This window comes from Gekko japonicus, unplaced genomic scaffold, assembly GCF_001447785.1.
Source record: "Gekko japonicus isolate JY-2015 unplaced genomic scaffold, Gekko_japonicus_V1.1 scaffold1343, whole genome shotgun sequence".
Classification (NCBI taxonomy): domain Eukaryota; kingdom Metazoa; phylum Chordata; class Lepidosauria; order Squamata; family Gekkonidae; genus Gekko; species Gekko japonicus.
Genome location: NW_015177054.1, coordinates 409026 through 430050, shown reverse-complemented (window position 1 = coordinate 430050; position 21025 = coordinate 409026). Strand labels below are relative to the sequence as shown.

The window sequence follows — 21025 nt, the reverse complement described above, 5'->3', positions numbered from 1 at the left end:
CAGAACTATGGCTTGCCCAAGGTCATCCAGCAGCTGCAAGTGGAGGAGTGGGGAATCAAACCCGGTTCTCCCAGATTAGAGTCCGCGCACTTAACCACTACACCAAACTGGCTCTCACAAGGAGCAACCCAATTATCTGCTCAAATACATAGACTAAACTGACATATAACGTCTAGATTCGGGGCAAGGATGGGCAAGGATAGAAGCCAGAAAAGCACACATCCCACCCACCCATACAAAAAGCGCAACAAACATCTTGAGAGTATGTGAGGCACACTGCGTCCCGACGTCAGGACTCTTTTTGTAGAAAAAGCCCAGCAGGACATCATTAGCATAATAGGCCACACCCAAGAGCAGAAACTCTTTGGCATATTAGGCCACACCCCTGATAGTACAGCTCATTAGCATATTAAGCCACACCCCCGTGTTACCAGAAGTGTGGTCATCCAGCCACACCCACCTTTTGCTTCTTATTCTGTTGACCTTGTTTGTTGTCAAAACCAGGGCTTTTTTTGTAGCAGGAACTCCTTTGCATGTTAGGCCACACATCCCTAATGTAGCCAATCCTAATGAGTTTCTGCTGTTGGGTGTGGCCTGTTATGCTAATGAGCTCCTGCTGGGCGTGGTCAACTCAGGAGCCAGCCAGAACTCCGTTCCTGTGCGTTCCTGCCCCAAAATAGCCCTGCGTCCCATACGTACACCATGGTGCATCTAACAGCACAAAAATGCACACACCTCTCCAAAAGACTGAGCAGAAAGATAAATGTAGAGGGGGGAGCACAAGAAAGATGCACATGGTGGGGTTCTGAAGTCATATATGCACAAGGTACGGCTTGGAATGAAGGATAAAACCCCCGCACCATGGGACACTCATGGAGGATGCCCTCACCTTTGCCAAAGACCTGTGCAGTGTGCAGGGCTCTTTTTGTAGAAAAAGCCCAGCAGGAACTCATTAGCATAATAGGCCACACCTAATAGCAGAAACTCATTAGCATATTAGGCCACAGCCCTGACAGCACAGCTCATTAGCATATCAGGCCACACACCCATGTTACCAGAAGTGTGGTCATCCAGCCACACCCACTTTTTGCTTCTTATGCTGTTGACCTTGTTTGTGGTCAAAACCCAGGGCTTTTTTTGTAGCAGGAACTCCTTTGCATGTTAGGCCACACACCTCTAATGTAGCCAATCCTAATGCGTTTCTGCTGTTGGGTGCCTATTATGCTAATGAGTTCCTGCTGGGTGTGGCCAACTTGGGAGCCAGCCGGAACTCCGTTTCTGTGCGTTCCTGCCCAAAAATAGCCAGCAGTGTGGCACCTCTTCTTTGTCTCAAGGGGATAACAACATACCAGTGCCCAGCAGCACAAGAACGAATTTGTCCAGCACGGAGTACAAAAAAACCCCAGGTGTTGCCAAGTTCTCCTATATCTCACCCATCAGCTGGGCCACCAGACATATATTCCAGATGTATCCCATCCATATCGCCCTCCTTACACAACTGCCTAAAGATCACAGTTGTCCGAAAACAGGGGAAGGAAATTTTACAGCTTAGAACAATCCCTGTTCTCATTACTGATTTGCTCCCCATCCAGGGCCAATCTACACAACACTCTGGGGATGAGGGACAGGTCCTCTGGCCATTCAAAGCCAAGCTTCTATGCAAAGGAGGGGGGAGGAGAACACAGAGAAATAAGATTCTCTAGGGAAGCAGATGGCTAGGAGCAGCTTGGCCAGTGGTCCACTCCAGAGGACATTTCAGGGGTTAAGGGGCAGTACCCAGACTGATGGCATTTGATGGAAACCTGGGTCTTGATGCAAAGCTGTGGGAAGAGGGGGTAAACAGAGATGTAGTGTGAAGGAGGGGAACTTCTCTTGCCAGCTGGGGTGCAAGCAGCAGGGGGAAGTAGAGATGTGAAGGCCCGGAAAAAAACTGGAAAAATTCGGGGGGAAACCATTTCCCCCCCGTTTTTTTCTTAAAGCCTTTTTGGTTTTTTTCCGAAAAAATGGAAAAATTGAAAAAAGAAAAGAAAAGAAATTGATTATGGAACGTTTCATTTTAACATGATGAATAAAATATTTTAAGACAAGGTGTTCAAATATTTTCCAAATCATTTCTAAAATATATATATATATGGTATCAGATTGATCTAATTTCTGTGCACTGAGGACAAGCAAGTCCTAGGTTACAAACTGAACTCTCCAATGCAAGAACAAGATGCATTTCTTCCTTTAAGAGGTGCGATTGTCAGAAGAAAACAAAAAGGTTTCAGTTTTGTTTTTCCATGTGGGTGGGTATTCTGTTTGTAATAATTGTTTGGATACACTATATTTTTAATATGCTAGTTATGATAATTTCATGCCATGTAAAAATGTCCATAGTCATATTTTATGTTCCTAAAGTAACAGGATGACTTTCAATCTAGAAAAGACAAAAGAAATGCTAATGTAGCATTTTTCCCAATTTTTCCGAAAATTTCCGTTTTTTCCTGGGAAAAAAACTGGGGAAAAACGGGTTTTTTTCCAAGCTTCAAAATTTCCGGAAATTGTACATCTCTAGGGGGAAGGAACCTGCAGGGAGGGTGTGTGAGGAGGGTTAAGAATGGCCTGTCACTTCCCCCCTTTAACCTACACCCTCCACCTATCATGCTGCAACTTTCCAGCAAAGTCCTGGGAACCCAATTCCAGGTCTCCGCAGAACATCTCAGGACCTGTCCAGACATGACATTTTCCATGTGTTCGATTGCAAGTCACCTGTTAAGTGTTGTTTAAGCGTCTGATTAGACCCCTTTCCTCTGTGTTCGCCTTCCAAGAAAGTAGCTTCCCCATACACCAGACAGTTTCCCCTCACCCCCTTTTCCTGGGCACCGAGAAGGGATGTCGCTGTCTGTCCGCTCCTGGCCCCCAGCAATCAAGGCCCCAAAGAAAGGGGCCAGGGGAAACCGGCGACTGTCTAGAGAGTGCTGCTTCCTTGGAAGGGTAACAGAGGGAAAAGGGCAACAGAGAAAAAGTGGCTATCTTGTGAAACGGACACACTCTTCTCCACTGTTCCCTCTAAGCTGAGTTAGTGTGAGCTAGCTCACAGTTTTTTAGCCTCCAGCTCACAGATTTTTGTCTTTGCTCAGGAAGGAGGGCTCCAGAGCAAACTGATTTATGCAGCAGCAAAATCACTTGCACACAACTTTAATGCCAGGAGCTCACAAAGTAGAATTTTTGCTCACAAGGCTCCACAGCTTAGAGGGAACATTGCTCTTCTCCTCAATTCTCCTGCCAGTAGCAGCAGGTTTCCAGGTAGCTGAGACTGAACATCTACAAACAGCCTCCTGCCTGGCCTGGGAGAGAGACTGCAGACAGAATAAGGGCAAGGCAGCCAATGGGAGAACACGTAAGATGAAGCCAGCTGCAAAAACACCGGTTGGGACTCCTTTCGGTCATTTTTTTTATTTTGGAAAAAGCACCGGGAAGGGCCAGCCGGGAACTGGGTCAACACAGCACACACACACCACAAGCCCAAAATGCCTGCAAGCACAAACCAAGAACGCACCCCTACCTTCTCCCGGGAAGACCACCCTCATTTTGACTATTCCCTGCCACCTGCTGCATCTTGGAACGCTCAATGTGTTCCACGTAGGTCTGGATCATCTGTGAAAACAAGAGAACGGAAGAGAAATTACTCCTCTTTGAGCTGCGCCATCAAGGTGCTTGGCAAAATTCACAGATAACAGGTCCTGGCCCCAAGGAGCATACCCTCTGAAACAAGGAAGACAAGGAAAGGAGAGAGAGCGAGAGATAATGGCAGTGGGGAATGGGAGAACAGGCAGTCTTTGCCGTTATACATACATAAGGCTTTGTTTTAGTGGAGCTGAAAATAAAGAGGTTGTGCAAAAGGCTGCTTGGAAAAGAAGAGCTGTGAGGAAGAACTGGGACCCAGGCTGCATCCACAAATTGTTGGATATCACGGCATGACAGCAATCATTCATCACTGGATTTTATGGTGCAGACAAGTCGATCCAGTTATGAATGACACTGCACGATCGGGCAACCACACGCAGAGACACCCTGCTTCACACAGCAGATGGAGGTGGTAAAACGGAATCCCAAGGCAGAAGAAGGGGCCACACCAGCTCAGACTGCGGACGGGCAGAATCACATTTCTAATGTTACCCATGTCAATAGTCCTTGCAGGTATGCTCTGCGATGGTGTGGGGCTGTTAAACTTAACAGATATTTTGCAGTAGGGCCCATGTCAAAAGTCCCCAGCCTACTTGGGGAGTATCTGCTGGCTGCACATTCCCTAAGTTCTTGCCTTTCGATGTCGAGAAATCTTTGTTTAAGAATAGCATAGGCTTGTTTATCTGAAAAAGGGGGCTAAATAATCCGGGGATATTCCCATTGTAGAGAGTTTCTCCTCCACATATCTAAGGCCTTAGATTCAATATAAGGTTTTCCTTCTTTTCTTCCCCCTCCCCCAAGCGCTGGCTGCTTTTTCATGGATAATATCAAGGAGCAAAGTGGGTCAGTCTTCCAGAGTGACGGAGATCTTCTATCGGACACTGAGGGGCCCTTCGCCATCGCCGACACTTGCCTTCCTAGCATTGCCAACGGTGGTGACGGAAACGATGAGGCCGACCAGGCAGCGGGCTCCTGGGCAGACCCAATTGCTAATCCTGCCCCCGCCCCTCCTGAAGAAGCTGGCTCTGTTTCAGACCAAAAGCTCACCGCTGACCCGGAAGAACCTTCCTCGGATCAGGAGTCCCGCCCAGCGGAACTCCAGTGGACAAACATTGACTTGAAGGAGGCCAGCAGGAGCCCAGCTCAGACTGCAGGTGGGCAGAATCACATTTCTAACGTTCCCCATGTCAATACTCCTTGCAACTGGAAAAACAACGAAGTTAGCGTTATCAGGGCCTTGCTCTTTGCATGCGACACCGGTTTCCATTTTCAGGGAATTGTTAATGTAGTAAAGGTGAAAGAGGCAGCTGAGTTGCAACTGACTGCTACTGACCTCTGAACTGCTATCAAGGCATAGAAACCCTGGCCTTCCTTGGCAGTCTCCCATCCAAGGACCACCCAGGGTCAACCCTGAGCAACTTCCAAGCGCTGATGAAATCAGGCTAGTTTAGGCTATTATGGCTGCTACTATTAATGCAGGGGAGGTCGGGAAGAGGCCATCTGTGAAATGGTACAGTCCGTTCTACCACCCTGAAACTCTGCCACCTCATTCTGCTGCACATGTAGATGGTACCTTGAAGAACACGAGCCAGACGGCATCTCGCACATGCTTTGGGAAGTGATTCCAGGCTGAAGGACTAGGGAGGGACACTAGGTGGAAGCATTTGAGAAAGAAGAACTTAGGATAGCTGAGCGTAGTGAAGCCGGAAGAGCACAAGTCACGGGCAGTGATGTTTATGGCTATGGCCAAGCTCTACCCAGTTCACCTCCACCTTTATTCCTCCCCTTCCTTCTGGGAATTGGAGCTCCTAGAAGTCCTGACATTAATAATGACTGCAGAGGGGGGTTGTGACCAGTGTTCCCTCTAAGCTGAGTTAGTGTGAGCTAGCTCAGTTTTTTAGCCTCCAGCTCACACATTTTTGTCTTCGCTCAGGAAGGAGGGCTCCAGAGCAGACTCATTTATGCAGTAGCCAAACTGCTCGCTCACAACTTTAATGCCAGTAGCTCACAAAGTAGAATTTTTGCCCACAGGGCTCCACAGCTTAGAGGGAACATTGGTTGTGACCAGTGTTCCCTCTAAGCTGCGGAGTCCTGTGAGCAAAAATTCTACTTTGTGAGCTCCTGGCATTAAAGCCGCGAGCGAGCGATTTGGCTGCTGCATGAATTGGTTTGCTCTGGAGCCATCCTTCCTGAGCTAAGACAACAATGTGTGAGCCGGAGACTAAAAAACTGTGAGCTGGCTCACACTAACTCAGCTTAGAGGGAACACTGGTTGTGACCATTAAATCCAGATTCAAAATTACCTAACTGCACCACTGAGTGCTATCCAAACAGCTGGAATTAAACTACTGCCTGGGGTAGCCCCAGCCCAGCCGGCTGCCTCCTGGACCAAACACCTGATTGGCTCAGGAGAATACAACTGGTTATGCATACGTGGTTGTGTGTAAGGGTCTCTGCCTGCTCCTGTGTGGAACACGGGACTTGGGACAGGTTGTGGGGAGAGAACATAAAGCATAGTATATTTTGAAATGTGTGTGTGTGTGTGTGGGGGAGTTATTTAAAAAAGACTGAGCTACTGTAAGATCTTGGAGGATTGGCTACATCAGGGGTGTGTGGCCTAATATGCAAAGGAGCTCCTGCTACAAAAAGAGCCCTGCGAGATGCGACCATAATCCATAAGTAAAGGAGCAAACCTTAACAGAAACAACAGAGAGGTCTCTGCATCAGTGTTACAGTAAACAGAGAAACAAGCACACATTCAGATAACACGGCCCTTGACTAATTACACATGCCAAATGCGATCCCTGTTTGCAGAAGTCAAATACATTCCTAGGATTCTTATGTACAGATTGACTCTCAAAGGATGCTCAGAGAAGTGCTCTCTATGGATTTCAATCAAAACTGAGCACGTACTGGAACTCTGGAGAGACTTGTGACTTTGATGTTTATGTTGCTGTAACACCGAGGATTCTCTGATAGACTATCAAATGAAAGAAAGACTAGCACGTGTAAGAGACCTAGGAACACACGTGGTTTGAGTTCTTTACCTTTGTAAACAATACACACAATTTTACCCCATGAACTTACAGGCGAGCAATGTGCGATTTTGACATGCTCGTACAACCGACTGCTCTAGGCAAAGACATCGGGAAGCAAAGACCTGCAGAGTCTTCCCAATGAGAATATAACTACTGATCTGTTAATACTCCTGGAGGATAGGGGTATACCTATTTGCATCGAGAAAAAGAGCATTTAAAAAAGTGCCTAGCTTTAACTGTTTTAACTGTTCCTGTTTGAAACGACACATCTGGTGTCTGTAAGCCATCTCTGACGAACTACTATCCACACCAATGAAAGCTGAAACAGTCGGATACCTCTGTGTGGCGCTGATGAAGGGCATTGTATTCTTTCTTCATTTCTGATTCTCGCTCTTCCAACCGGGAAACTGTGCATTAAGGAGAAGAAAGGAAAGACAAGAATGTTAATTTTTTTGTGAAACCTAAGAAATCTTATCAGTTTGGTTGCCCTTTTCAGTAAATTTTCCAGACCTAGTGTACTCTTTTTTAAAGTGGAGGCAACCAGAGCAGGGCACAATATTTCAAATATTCAGAACTGTGTACAGTTCTGGTCACCACACCTCAAAAAGGATATTATAGCATTGGAAATAGTGCAGAAAAGGGCAATTAGAATGATAAAAAGGTTGGAACACTTTCCCTATGAAGAAAGATTAAAACGCTTGGGGCTCTTTAGCTTGGAGAAATGACAGCTGAGGGGTGACATGATTGAGGTTTACAAGATTATGCATGGGATAGAGCAGGTTGAGAAAGAAGTACTTTTCTCCCTTTCTCACAATACGTGAACTCATGGGCACTCCATGAAATTGCTGAGCAGTCGGGTTAGTACAGATCAAAGGCAGTACTTCTTCACCCAAAGAGTGATTAACACATGGAATTCACTGCCACAGGAGGTGGTGGCGGCTACAAGCATGGATGGCTTCAAGAGGGAATTAGATAAACATATGGAACAGAGGTCCATCAGTGGTCACAAGGTATAGATAGGAACTCTCGGTCTGGAGCAAGTGATGTTCTGTATTCTTGGTGCTGGGGGGGGGGCAACAGTGGAAGGGCTTCTAGTGTCCTGGCCCCACTGCTGGACCTCCTGATGGCACCTGGTATTTTTGGCCACTATGTGACAGAGTGTTGGACTGGAGGAGCCATTGGCCTGATCCAACATTGGCTTCTCTTATGTTCTTATGTTAAAAGTGGCAGCGTCACAGAAATACACAAAGAGGCATTTCAGTACTGGCTTATTTGTTTTCAATCTCCTTCCCAATAATCCCTAGCTAACACTGAGTCAATATTTTCATCCCGTTGTCCACCATCACGCCAGAATCTCTTTACTCGTCAGCCACTGCCAATTCAGTCCCCCATGAATACAAATTTTGGATAATTTTTTTTTTGCCTCCATGTGGATCATTTCACAGTGACATTGATTCTCATTTTCAAAGGCAACAAGTTGTATGACAGCTATCCTTCCTGCCTATCCATTGCATGCAGATTGGATGTAAGGCCATTATCTTGGACTTCTACCACTGCCCCCAATACTTTGTTAAAAAGACCAAGCATAAATTCACATTGACTGAATTAGAAATGCATACGCAATCTGTATTCTTCATCAGCAGTCACAGCCATAGCAAAGTCCCATTCAATCTTGTGGACAAGACACAGGATTGTAGTCACACCTATGCGTTGCTTCCACTTACTCTGATCTGCATAGTTTTTGGCCTTCAGCTCTAACTGCCGTGTTTGAAATTCAAGGTGCTCAACCTGTATCTGTAGTTCCTTCTTCTCTTGTTCCAGCGCATCTTCAAATTCAATGAATTTCTACACAGAGCAAACAAGGAATATACGGGTGAGCCACAAAAGATGAGAAACTGCTACTTGTACATGGATGCTTTTCAAACTTTCAAACATTTGTTCAGATAATTTATATCCCAGAAGTTTTCTACTCTTGAGAGCATTCAAACTGAAACACAGTAATTCGGAGAGCGCATTAAAGGACTGTACTAACCCAAAAGGACTCTATTAACATTACTAAAAAATTTGTTTTTTACAGGTTAAGATGAAAGACGATCAGTCAAACACAGAAGAAGCTGAAGAACTTATTGTTACTAATAGAAGATTAATTTACTAACAAAGATACCACTCACCACTTTTCTTAATCCCGCTATATACCCTTCCTTTTTTCTGAAAAATTTAAAGCAATAAAATTCTCTCCTCTTTAGGAGAGTTAACTATATATTAAAAAAAAACCTGAAACACAGTAAGAGTTTACTAAATATCAGTTCAAAACAACTAACAAAAAGCAGTAAATTTATAATCTATAACATCAATAATATAGGAATTCCCCCCCCCCAAAAAAAAGCCTCATACAGCAGCTTTTGGTAGCAAAAAGTCCTGAAAATAAGCAATAGAACTGCCTAGTTCCAAAGGCGCTCTGGAAACGCAGTCAGAAAGGGCCAACTGCCGCTCCAGTGTCAGGCCCTGTTGCAGTACTTCACACCCTCACATCAGAGAATGTGGCCTCCAGATGATCCATCAGTCACATGTTTATGTTAGCCTTCCCCAAGGTGACATATATGGTTTCACCTGAGGAGTCAAATCATTACACAGCTGAGTTGAGTTCCAGTTCAAGTTCCACAGTACTATTAATCTCTCCAGTTCAGTTCCAGTCCAGGCATTGACATTACAAAGCAATTTAGTGCTCAAACCATTTGAAAAGGTTTCAGAAACATTTCATGAAGAATAATATCATGTGCATCGTTTGCAGAGCAAGGCTACAAAATGGACAGGAAAGGGAGCTCAGTCAAAAAGCATGGGGAATTTCACATTACCCAGTTTCACCTGGTTTCAAGCCGGTAATGATCCGTTTTGAAGTGAATCGGTATAGGGCTGCCATTTCACACACGGCTTTCCCCTTCCGGTAAAGAGCTGGATCTGAAGCGGTTTGCCATTTCAGACTGCACCACTTTTTCCCGCTTTTCCCCCGCCGTTTTTCGCCCGTGCGGGCGATCTCCGGCTTTTTAAAAAACGGTTGCTTTATAGCGCTATAGCGCTATAGCAGTATAACAAAACACTCCATGCATTCCAATGGGATTCATATAATGCTATTCCGTTCAAGGGTGTAGACTTTCCAATTTCCCGGGTGGGGGGGGCTGGGGCTGGGACAGAGGCATTGCTTTGCTAGGAGCAAGGGTGGCTCCCGGGGGAGGCTGAGCACCTTCCTGAAAATTTCGGTGGGGGCTCACGCCCTGCCGCCCCCACAAAGATTACGCCTATGATTCCGTTATAGCTCTATAGCGCTATAATGCTATAAAGCAAACGTTAAAAAAAAAAGCCGGAGATCGCCCACGCGGCCGAAAAACGGCGGGGAAAAGAGCATCAGTACCGGGAGAGGAAACTGAGGAGTACTTGGAAGCGGTTGACAGGTAAAACGCTTCAGCCCCGTTTCCTAAACGAGACAGAAGCGATTGTGTATGAAATGACAAATATATTCCGGAAGGGAACCGGTTCTCAAACGGTTCTGTCTGAAATGACAGACTAGAAACTGTTCCTCTTCCGGAATATATCGCCTGTCTGAAATTCCTCCATGTTATACATTGCCTTTCCAGAGGCCTGCTGGAAACGGCTCACTAAGTCAAAACAATACAATAAAAACAACAATGTAACAACAATGTAAGATTACCAATCGTAAGCCTGTTGTTTTATGAACTGCTGGGGCCTCCCTATGGCCTGCAAAAAGAAGAGACTTTTCTTCTAGGATAGAAACTGTTTGAAATTTCCTGGTGCATAATCCGGTTATTGAACTGCATGCAAAAACATCATCATGTCCGAACTCCTTTTCTTTTTTAGGCTTTAGTTTAAATTAATACTTTGCCTGTACTGTATATAGTTTTTAAAAATCACTCATTTCCAGTGTTCCCTCTAAGCTGAGTTAGTGTGAGTTAGCTCACAGTTTTTTAGTCTCCGGCTCTCACATTTTTGTCTCAGCTCAGAAAGGATGGCTCCACAGCAAACTAATTTATGCCGTACTCGCCAAATCTGCTCGCTCCCAACTTTCATGCCAGTAGCTCACAAAGTAGAATGTTTGCTCACAAGTCTCCACAGCTTAGAGGGAGCATTGCGAGTCATTTCTGCTTGGTGAGCCTCCATACCTAAACAAACAAACAAGCAATATGCAATTATTCTATTTCAGGAAGGAAGTCTCCTCTTAGACAAGTAAAGGTAAAGGTTCCCTTGCTCGAAAGCCAGTCGAGTCCGACTCTAGGGTTGCGGTGCTCATCTCCGTTTCAAAGCCAAAGAGCCAGCGCTGTCCGAAGACGTTCCCGTGGTCATGTGGCCGGCATGACTAAACACCAAGGTGCACGGAACGCTGTTACCTTCCCACCAAAGTGGTACCTATTTATCTACTTGCAATTTCTTTCTTTCGAACTGCTAGGTTGGCAGGAGCTGGAACTAGAGATGCGAGCTCACTCCGTCATGCGGCTCACCCGGGTCTCGAACTGCTGAACTACTGACCTTCCACAGCCTGCAGTTCAGCGTCTTAACCACTTGAGTGTACGCTGACAAGTAGTCAGAGGTAAACACTAAGTTTCAGTCCCTGCCCAGCAGGCCTGGGGCAACGTAACAGAGCAGTTATTCCCCCAAAGTAGCTTAAAACAGCTAACCATCTTTCAAAGGGAGTTCTCTTTCCTTCCTTTTCTAAGTACCACTTGCCTCAGTCCCCAGTTCCTGAGCTGAGCTCCCGTCACCCCCCAAGGCCTTGCCTTCCCATCTCTCCCGCTCTGCCGCCTCCTCTTCTCAGCTAACTCACCTCTCACCGTCCCTCAGCAGAATCACTTGTGCACCAAACTACTGATATGGGGACCAGTTTGTGCTTAGCGGTTCACAGGGCTTTTTTGGTAGAAAAAGCCCAGCAGGAACTCATTAGCATAATAGGCTAATAGGTTTTCACCACCCTGAACAACTTCGTATCATCCGCAAATTTAGCCACTTCACTGCTCACTCCCAACTCCAGATCATTAATGAACAAGTCAAAAAGCATAATAGGCCCAACAACAGAAAGCCATTGGCATATTAGGCCACACCCAACACCACAGCTCATTAGCATATTAGGCCACACCCCCATGCCTTCCCTTGGCTTGTCCGGGCGCCCTGCGGCTGTGAGGTGCCTGGGCAATTTGGCCCTTGGACAGGCCGGGGAAGGCACGGGGAGGCATTTAAATGCCTCCCCGATCCTTTCAAAGGGCCCCCTGGCCTGCCCACCTCAGAATCGCTGGGAGGGGTGTCGCTCTCCAGGTCTTCTCTCTGTAGCCACACACGCAGAGGTTTCGGCTGTAGTGGGCGTGGCCAGCTCTGAAGCCAGCCGGAACTCCGTTCCTGTGCGTTCCTGCCCCAAAATAGCCATGGTGGTTCACTTACAAGCAAGCAAGATATTTTACATAAGGGTTCAGTGAGAAAGCCTCTCTAAACCGGTTCAGATTCAGTTTGACTTTGTGATTCCTGTGAGGTTACAATGAGGGACCAGTAAGTGGCCCAAGATCACCCGGTGAACTTCTTGACTCAGAAGCATCTGAAGTCAGGTCTCCCCACTACTAATCTGGCACTCTAACCACTAACCTACCCTGGCCACAAGTCCTGGGCAGGCCATCCAAATACTCTGGACCTAAGCCATTTATTTATTTCTTTGCTTAAAGCTTATTTCTAAAACATCCATCCCTCCTCTCAGCCTAGAAGATTATCAAGGCGGTTTACAAAATTAACCTAAAATGCCACAGATCATCAAGAAAATGCAATTTAAAATAAACAAATTAACCCCCCCCATCCCAGCCCACAATTAAAGGCTTCAAATCTAGGGATTTAAATGTTAAATGCCAAAAACAGCCCGCTGAAAGAAGCCCCAAAACAAAATGGACCTCGCTGTAGTTCATAAAGCATATTCACCACAGTGAGTTCCTGTTCAAATAACTACCTGGTAAAAACTGCTACTGTCCTATGAGAGGGCTGTGCCACTTGACTCAGCAAATTTTTCAAGTGTACCTCATGAGAACATAAGAGATGCCAATATTGGATCAGGCCAAAGGCCCATCCAGTCCAACACTCTGTCACACAGTGGCCAAAAATACCAGATGCCATCAGGAGGTCCACCAGTGGGGCCAGGACATTAGAAGCCCTCCCACTGTTATCCCCCCCAAGCACCAAGAAGACAGAGCATCACTTGCCCCGGAGTCCCTATCTATACCTTGAGGCTAATAGCCACTGATGGACCTCTGCTCCATATGCTTATCTAATTCCCTTTTGAAGCCGTCCATGCTTGTAGCTGACACCACTTCCTGTGACAGTGAATTCCATGTGTTAATCACTCTTTGGTTGAAGAAGGACTTCCTTTTATCCATTCTAACCCGACCGCTCAGCAATTTCATGGAGTGCCCACGAGTTCTTGTATTGTGAGAAAGGGAGAGAAGTACCTCTTTCTCTACTTGCTCTATCCCATGCATAATCTTATAAACCTCAATCATGTCACCCCTCAGTCGTTTCTCCAAGCTAAAGAGCCCTAAGCGCTTTAACCTTTCCTCATAGGGAAAGTGTTCCAACCCTTTTATCATTCGAGTTGCCCTTTTCTGCACTTTTTCCAAAGCTATAATATCCTTTTTAAGGTGTGGTGACCAGAACTGCACACAGTATTCCAAATGAGGTCGCACCATTGATTTATATAGGGGCATTATGATATTGGCTGATCTGTTTTCAATACCCTTCCTAATAATCCCCAGCATAGCATTGGCCTTTTTTATTGCAGTCACACACTGTCTCGACATTTTCAGTGAGTTATCTACTACAACTCCAAGATCTTGCTCTTGTTCAGTCTCTGCCAGTTCAGACCCCATCAATGTGTATTTATATTTAGGATTTTTGGCTCCAATGTGCATCACCTTGCACTTGGCCACATTGAACCCCATTTGCCATGTTGACGCCCACTTGCCCATCCTTGACAGATCCCTTTGGAGTGCCTCACAATCCTCACTGGTTTTCACCACCCTGAACAACTTCGTATCATCCGCAAATTTAGCCACTTCACTGCTTACTCCCAACTCCAAATCATTAATGAACAAGTTAAAAAGCAGTGGACCGAGTACTGATCCCTGCGGTACCCCACTGCTTACCACCCTCCACTGAGAAAATTGCCCATTTATACTCACTCTCTGTTTTATATTAATTAGCCAGTTTTTGATCCAAAAAAGGACTTGTCCTTTTATCCCATGATTTTTGAGCTTACTTAGGAGCCTTTGATGAGGAACTTTATCAAAAGCTTTCTGGAAGTCAAGGTAAACAATATCTATTGGGTCCCCCTTGTCCACATGTTTGTTCACCCCCTCAAAGGACACTAACAGGTTAGTGAGACAAGATGGCAATGAGTGACTCAGAACCTTTGTACATTTTCCTTATACTATGAACTGCAATCAATTTCAAGTTCAAGTAAGCAAAAACATACAAGATTATAATATCTGAGAATCTGTTATTCTCATATCTCATAAACAGCCCAGCACGAAACAAATTTCTTGCCTAACAGCCTTACCTCCTCATACGCTAATAAAGGTATCAGCTTAGCCACCGATCCTATAAAGCCAGACCATATAAGCACCACTCTGCACACCTCATTGATTATCATGCTGCTACTGCACCAGAGCAATTATTTGCAACCAGATTTTCCTGCCTGGACATTGCAATCCAGGGGAATGACTGCAGTAACACAGAAGGTAGGCAACAACCAGCAATTCATGGATGCAACCTTATAATGCATTGGGATAAGGAATAACAGGGAACAGACTGCCAAAATAGCCCTAACCTCCCTTCCTGCCCCCTCTCCCAGGCACTTCCCTCACACCTCTTGGATTGGGTTTCTCTGGAAGCACTGCAGCCCGCCCACTAACCTCCTATGGCCAGACCCTACAGATGTTTATCTGTAAAGCCCTAAATGAGTTTAAAAGCTGCAGAAGCGGGCATTTGAACCTGGGTCCACCTCCTCATCTGACACTGCAATGATTACACTCCGACACTCTCAAATTGTTGTGTTGCTAGTGAAAAATGGGCTGTGTTTTGCACGCAGTTTTTGTTCTGCAATACCACTGGCACCAGAGGAATGGCACCAGTGTTGAGGACTTGGGGCCACTTAACTTTAAGAGCCTAAGACCTTCAGGACTCTGTTGTTGTTTTCCCTGCCACTTACTGCAAAAGGTTTTTCCGCCCCCCCCAAAAAAAAATAAACATTGCAAGGAAGCAAGAGCCAGGAAGTGAAACCGCTCAATAGCATCTAGCTAAACACAGTGAAAGGAAAAATAAATAATTGAAAAGCAGACATGCCTATATTCCACCATGACATCTACCATCAGCAGAGCACAACCGATTGATAAGGGTCTCGGCGTGCCAGATAGAAGCAGCCAAGGCAAACAGAGAACCTTCACATCAGCAGCTCTCCCAGACAGAGAACCTCGTTATCAGGAACAAGTCGAGGCTGGACTCCTTCTCCTGACATGCTAGATTTCTACAGCAGTGTGGGGAATCTTCCAATCATGTTGTTCCTTGCCTCCATTCTGGCCAAACCTTAGATGAATTGTGTTCGTCAGCTGCTCTCTGTGATAGCTGATGTCACATTATGGGTCAGAAGTTGAGTCACAAATGAGGAAGCCCCCAAAAGGAATCTCATCTCTTCCACATACTTACAAGGCGGCCTTGGGCATGACGTTTTCCCTCAGCCTCACCTGCAATATAGGGGATATCACTGACTTTGTGAACCACTAAATGCTACCTCAATCCCTTTTATAAAACACACAGATTTGCATTTTCCAAACAGGCAAACTCAACTATCACACATGTAATGAACTGGTAATCTGAGTCATCCGTTTCCAGCACAAATTACAATTTTGCTTCCTACCAATCAACCCCGGACAGGGGAATAAATAACCTCCTGTTGTGTGCAGAGTGGCTGTATGAGTTTGGCCCAAAAGTCATTTTATTACTGCTGTGATGGGCAAGGGTTACAAAGGTTCAAATTATTTTTTAAAATCTTTAAAAATGCAAAACCGAACCTGTTTGGAAGAACAAGAGGCCAAGGTTGCGCACACAAAAAAGCCCCATACAAACATATATTTGTACTTCTTCACCCAAGTACTTCTTCACCCAAAGAGGGATTAACACATGGAATTCACTGTCACAGGAAGTGGTGGCGGCTACAAGCATGGACGGCTTCAAGAGGGAATTAGATAAGCATATGGAGCAGAGGTCCAGCAGTGGCTATTAGCCACAAGGTATAGATAGGGGCTCTGGGGCAAGTGATGCTCTGTCTTCTTGGTGCTTGGGGGGGCCAACAGTGGGAGGGCTTCTAATGTCCTGGTCCCACTGGTGGACCTCCTGATGGCACCTGGTATTTCTGGCCACTGTGTGACACAGAGTGTTGGACTGGAGGGGCCTTTGGCCTGATCCAACATTGGCGTCTCTTATGTTCTTATATTTCTTTATTCAGAAATCAGTCCTGCCATGTTCAATGGAGCTTGCTCCTAGGAAAGTATGCATCAAAGACAGCAAATTTACAGACACCCCTTTAGCACTCAATTTAGACTTCCTGTTCTTCAGCAAGCATAAAACCCCACTCAAGAGTCATGCATTGCCTGACCTCCAGGTTTGGTTATCACACATATTGATTTCTTCATTTTCACATGACTTTAAAGGCAAGGAGGAAGGCTACTGTTTGGGCTTTCTTGTCTTACTAACCATTTTTAAAGAGGCAGCTATGCTACATATATTTATTTTATATTGGCCATTAAAAGCATACAGGTATACATTCTACTTTTTTTTTTTTACAAAAGAAGCAATCCGAAAGATTCATCAGCATTGATAAAACATCAGCAGGGAATTTTAAAGATTCAAAGGTTCAGTGACAGACTGATAACACAAAAACCTAACATTGCTTCATGGCACTGTTTTTGTTTTTTTGCTGAGGCTCATGCAAAGCCAGCTACTGATCTGGTACGTTCTTAACTTGCATTTGCCAATAAGGACCTAGCAGCTCAAGTCAGAAAATTGATGGGCATCAGAAGAGCCCTGCTGGATCAATTTAAAGGACCATGTAGTCCAGCTTTCTCTTGCCCACAGTGGCAAACAACCACAGCACAGAAGCCAAAGACTTCCCCCATTTTTGCCTGCCAGCAACTAGGAATCAACAGTAAACTGCCCCTGAACACGGAGGCTTCGAATCATCATGGCTATCATAGCTAATCCCCTTTAGTAAACGTCTAAGAAAATTAGGCATTTCAGTAAGCAATGGGCATATCTCTTAATAGTTTAAAAATAACTTCTGCCCAACCTCCCTCCCTCCCACTTTCTGTTTTTAGATAACACAAAATGGCACAAGACTATGGACACGAAGCAAGGCCAGTGCCCCAAAACTCATTTAAAGTCAAGAATTAACATGGCTAACCCCCTGGATTTGTTACATAAATTCCATTGTTATTATTGTAACATCCTCTCATCTTCCTTATCCACATTGGAGGTTTAGATTAGCCAAAATCCAGGGCATAAACCTTTCAAATAAATTAAATGAGAAATAAATCCAGCCACTGAAATCAACAGGGCTTTGAAGTGCTTATATTTTGCCAGGATTATGGCCACTATATATATTTTAATCTTTCTCCTATTAAAGAAAGTATCACAAGGATCAAAAATATTAAAGGATGCAGCCATGTTTTGGAGAGGGGGGGGAAATAAGAATCGGATAAAATTTGTTTCCTAATTCCAGCCAAACGAAAGGAATTGTATTCCTACACCTGTGATTAAGTGGGTGGCAGAGTACATCGACTGCGAAAGGGGCTTTCCAGGGGGAGAAAAACACTGAATTGTCATAGGTCTTCATTGCATTTTCATGTTTCTTTTTACATTGATTCAAAGCTGCCAATCGGCTTCCCTAACCACTCTGCCCATCAGAGTTATGACGTAAAGCATGTCGCCAAAGGGGCCAGAAAGAAAGGCCTCGTGGTTGATTTTCCACATCTGGCAACCCCCCCCCACAAAAAAAAGCCTGCTCTACCTGAACCAGCAAAAGCATAACATCTAAAAGCCCCTGCTAAAAAGAAGCCACAGGAAGACCCACTGACAGGCAGCATCAAATTGCAAACCTATATAATTGGGGGAGGGGGGAATCTCCCAGGGTTCCAGGGCAATGTTCCCTCTAAGCTGTGGAGTCTTGTGAGCAAAAATTCTCAGCTCTGTGAGCGACTGGCATTAAAGTTGTGAGCGAGCCATTTGGGTGCTGCATCAATCAGTTTGCTCTGGAGCCCTCCTTCCTGAGCGAAGACAAAAATGTGTGAGCCGGAGGCTAAAAAACTGTGGGCTGGCTCACACCAACTCAGCTTAGAGGGAACACTGTTCCAGGGCTACATCCATGCAAATGAATCCCCTCATTAACAAATGGCTCCTCTTCCATTGTTGACAAACACATCCCTATCTGATGTGCTACTTACTCTTACTCTCTACTACTGCTAAAGACAGACTACTAACATGGCTACACATCTTGATCATTTCACCCAGAAGACATTCCTGGAAATGAAATCCTGGACAAACAGGGAAAAGGGAGAGGGGAACCTCCAGACTCAGCTACCCTGCAGGAGATGCAAATCTGGTAGGAAGACTTTCTGGGGGATGGAGGCAGATGCCTTCCATAACACACAGTTGCTGAGAGTCACAAGTTGGAGATCCCAGGGGATGCATTCCAAGCTGGAGTTACCATTACAAGGGAATGACGCCTAGATAATAAGGGCACCCTAGACTGGCCCAAGGCCCCAATTCTCAGGGAAATTAGGGGACTGGCAGGCAAAGAGCAGCCTCCAAGCCAACCTGCCTGGGGGTACATTGCAAGGAGAACCAGGTCAAAACCAGCAAGGGACTTCACATTTACACTTCCAACTTGTCCTGCCTTCAAAATTCACAGTGGATTCCAGTGTTTAAATTGCCAAGCACCAACAGAACTGAACAAAGTGGAGCTTATCAGGTTGCATTTCCCCCCCCCCATTTCATAAAACCTGAAAAATAACGGATGAGAAGGAAAAAAACATCCACCCTGTACTCGATGGGAAGCCATTTTTACGGGCTTTCTCCACACCCTGCCAAATCACTCAGTTATTATTGATGGATAAAGTAGCACATAAATATGGGTCCCACACACAAGGGTATGTGCGGTCCCATTCCAGATTCATTCAAAAATGGTGTCCTCTTATAACATATTCTACAGAAAACGAGGTATTACCAGTAAATTCTAGCTATGCAGATTGGATACATTTATGAGAATTTTTTATGGCTCCCGCCCCCTCCCCAAAAACTTTTTAGGTCCTTCTAAAATATATCTGGGTTTATTATACGTTTTACTATACGTTACTACTCTAGTAGAACAAGTGGAAAATAACAATAAAGTGACAAGGTCACGGTAATAAGATGTTGCTGACAAGTTAATAGATGGCATTGTGTTCAATGAATCTGCACGTACAGTCTGTATTATTGTTTAAACAGTAATCTTGTTTATGTGTATTTGACTTATATTCTAATAAAATCGTTTATTTTTTTAAAAAAGTTATTATTGCAGTGCCATCCTTGGCATGTTTGTTGTTGTTCAGCCGCTCAGTCGAGTCCGACTCTTCGCGACCCCATGGACCAGATCACGCCAGGCCCTTCCTCATGTTTAGGTTTCCCTTGCTCGAAAGCCGGTCGAATCCGACTCTAGGGTTGCGGTGCTCATCTCCGATTCCAAGCCGAAGAGCCAGCGCTGTCCGAAGACGTTTCCGTGGTCATGTGGCCGGCATGACTAAACACCGAGGCGCACGGAACGCTGTTCCCTTCCCACCGGAGTGGTCCCTATTTATCTACTTGCAATTTCTTGCTTTCGAACTGCTAGGGTGGCAGGGGTCCTCATGTTTACTCAGACGTAAATCTCACCTGAGCACACAAAGCAGTGCAGCTCTCCTTTATTATTGTGAATCACAGGCTGCAAACCACATGGGGGGGCGGGCAAGATCTCCACTCATTAAATCCCACAGTTGCCGGCAGCAGGCCTGCTCTGGAGTGAGTCTGAGGCTCCCTCTCAGCCTTTTTTTTTAATCATTAAGAATTAACTTCCCCCACCCTGCCAACCAATGTTCCCTCTAAGCTGTGGAGTCTGGTGAGCAAAAATTCTACTTTGTGAGCTACTGGCTTTATAGTTGTGAGCAAGTGATTTGGCTACTGCATCAGTTAGTTTTCTCCGGAGCCCTCCTTCCTGAGCTAAGACAAAAATCTGTGAGCCGGAGGCTGAAAAACTGTGAGCTAGCTCACACCAACTCAGCTTAGAGGGAACACTGCTGCCAACTAGATCAGTGACAGAGGCCTGGCAGGCTCCACTCTGGCAGGCAGGCCCACTCTGCAGTAAGTGGGCCTGAGCGAGCACCCTCAATCCCAGCGGGGTTGAACCCCCGGCAAGGGTGCCTTCTGGCTGCCACCAGAAGGGTGCCCATGCCCAAAGGCTGCCGATCCATCAGCGAGGGGGAAGGGGCTGCCCCACCAGGGCAAAAGCATCCTCGCCCGTGGGCCTACATTGCAGCAAGCGAGGAGGGGTGGATCAAGGAGGCTTTCCCCCAACAGCAATCCTGCCATAGACGCATCCAAGGGGCAGTGGCTGCCAGGCCCATCAGCCCTCCTCCTCCTCCTTGCGCCCGGCCTTGCGCGCTGGCTCACCTCCTCGGCCTGCTTGCGCAGCGCCTTCTCCCGCTCGTACTGGGTGAGGAGCTGCTCGTTGTCCTCGCGGAGGAGCTCCAGCTCGACCTCGTGCTCCTGGTTGTCGGTGAGGACGGAGTCGAGGTTCTCCAGCACGGTCACCACCAGCGGCATCAGCTCCTTCACCACCTCCTCGTCGTAGCAGTGGATCAGGCGCTCGAACTCGCGGTAGATGCTGTTGGCCAGGCCCGAGACGCGCTCCGACATCACCGAGCCCGAGCAGTAGTCGTCGCCCGCGTAGCCCCCCACGCCGCCATCGTCCAGCTGGATCTCCAACATCGTGGCTTGCCGCCGGTCGCCGCGCCGGCTTCCCCCGCGGCTGCACCTGCCTCGCAGACGGTGGAGGGATGGAGGGATGGGGAGGAGCGGGATGCGGCGGCGGCGGCGGCGGCGGCCTCGGCTCTGCCCACCCGCGCTCGCTCGCTCGCCCTGCGCCACTGGCCACTCCCGCCGCGCTCCCTCCACCCGCCCCGGCCGGCGCGCACAGGCGCACCAGCGCCACCGAGGCA

General features: G+C 46.4%; 1 protein-coding gene across 1 annotated transcript in view; it reads right to left on the bottom strand.

The window, feature by feature from the left end:
* MAPK8IP3 (mitogen-activated protein kinase 8 interacting protein 3) overlaps positions 1-20795 on the bottom strand; it is a 102297-nt gene extending 81502 nt beyond the window's left edge. Inside the window, exons 1-4 of the mRNA XM_015428132.1 lie at positions 20478-20795; positions 8432-8552; positions 7044-7114; positions 3548-3639 (exon numbers count right to left, since the gene is read on the bottom strand). Of these exons, the coding sequence (XP_015283618.1) occupies positions 3548-3639; positions 7044-7114; positions 8432-8552; positions 20478-20795 (602 nt within the window). The remainder of the gene's footprint in view (positions 1-3547; positions 3640-7043; positions 7115-8431; positions 8553-20477) is intronic.
* Between the last annotated feature and the right edge of the window lie 230 nt (positions 20796-21025).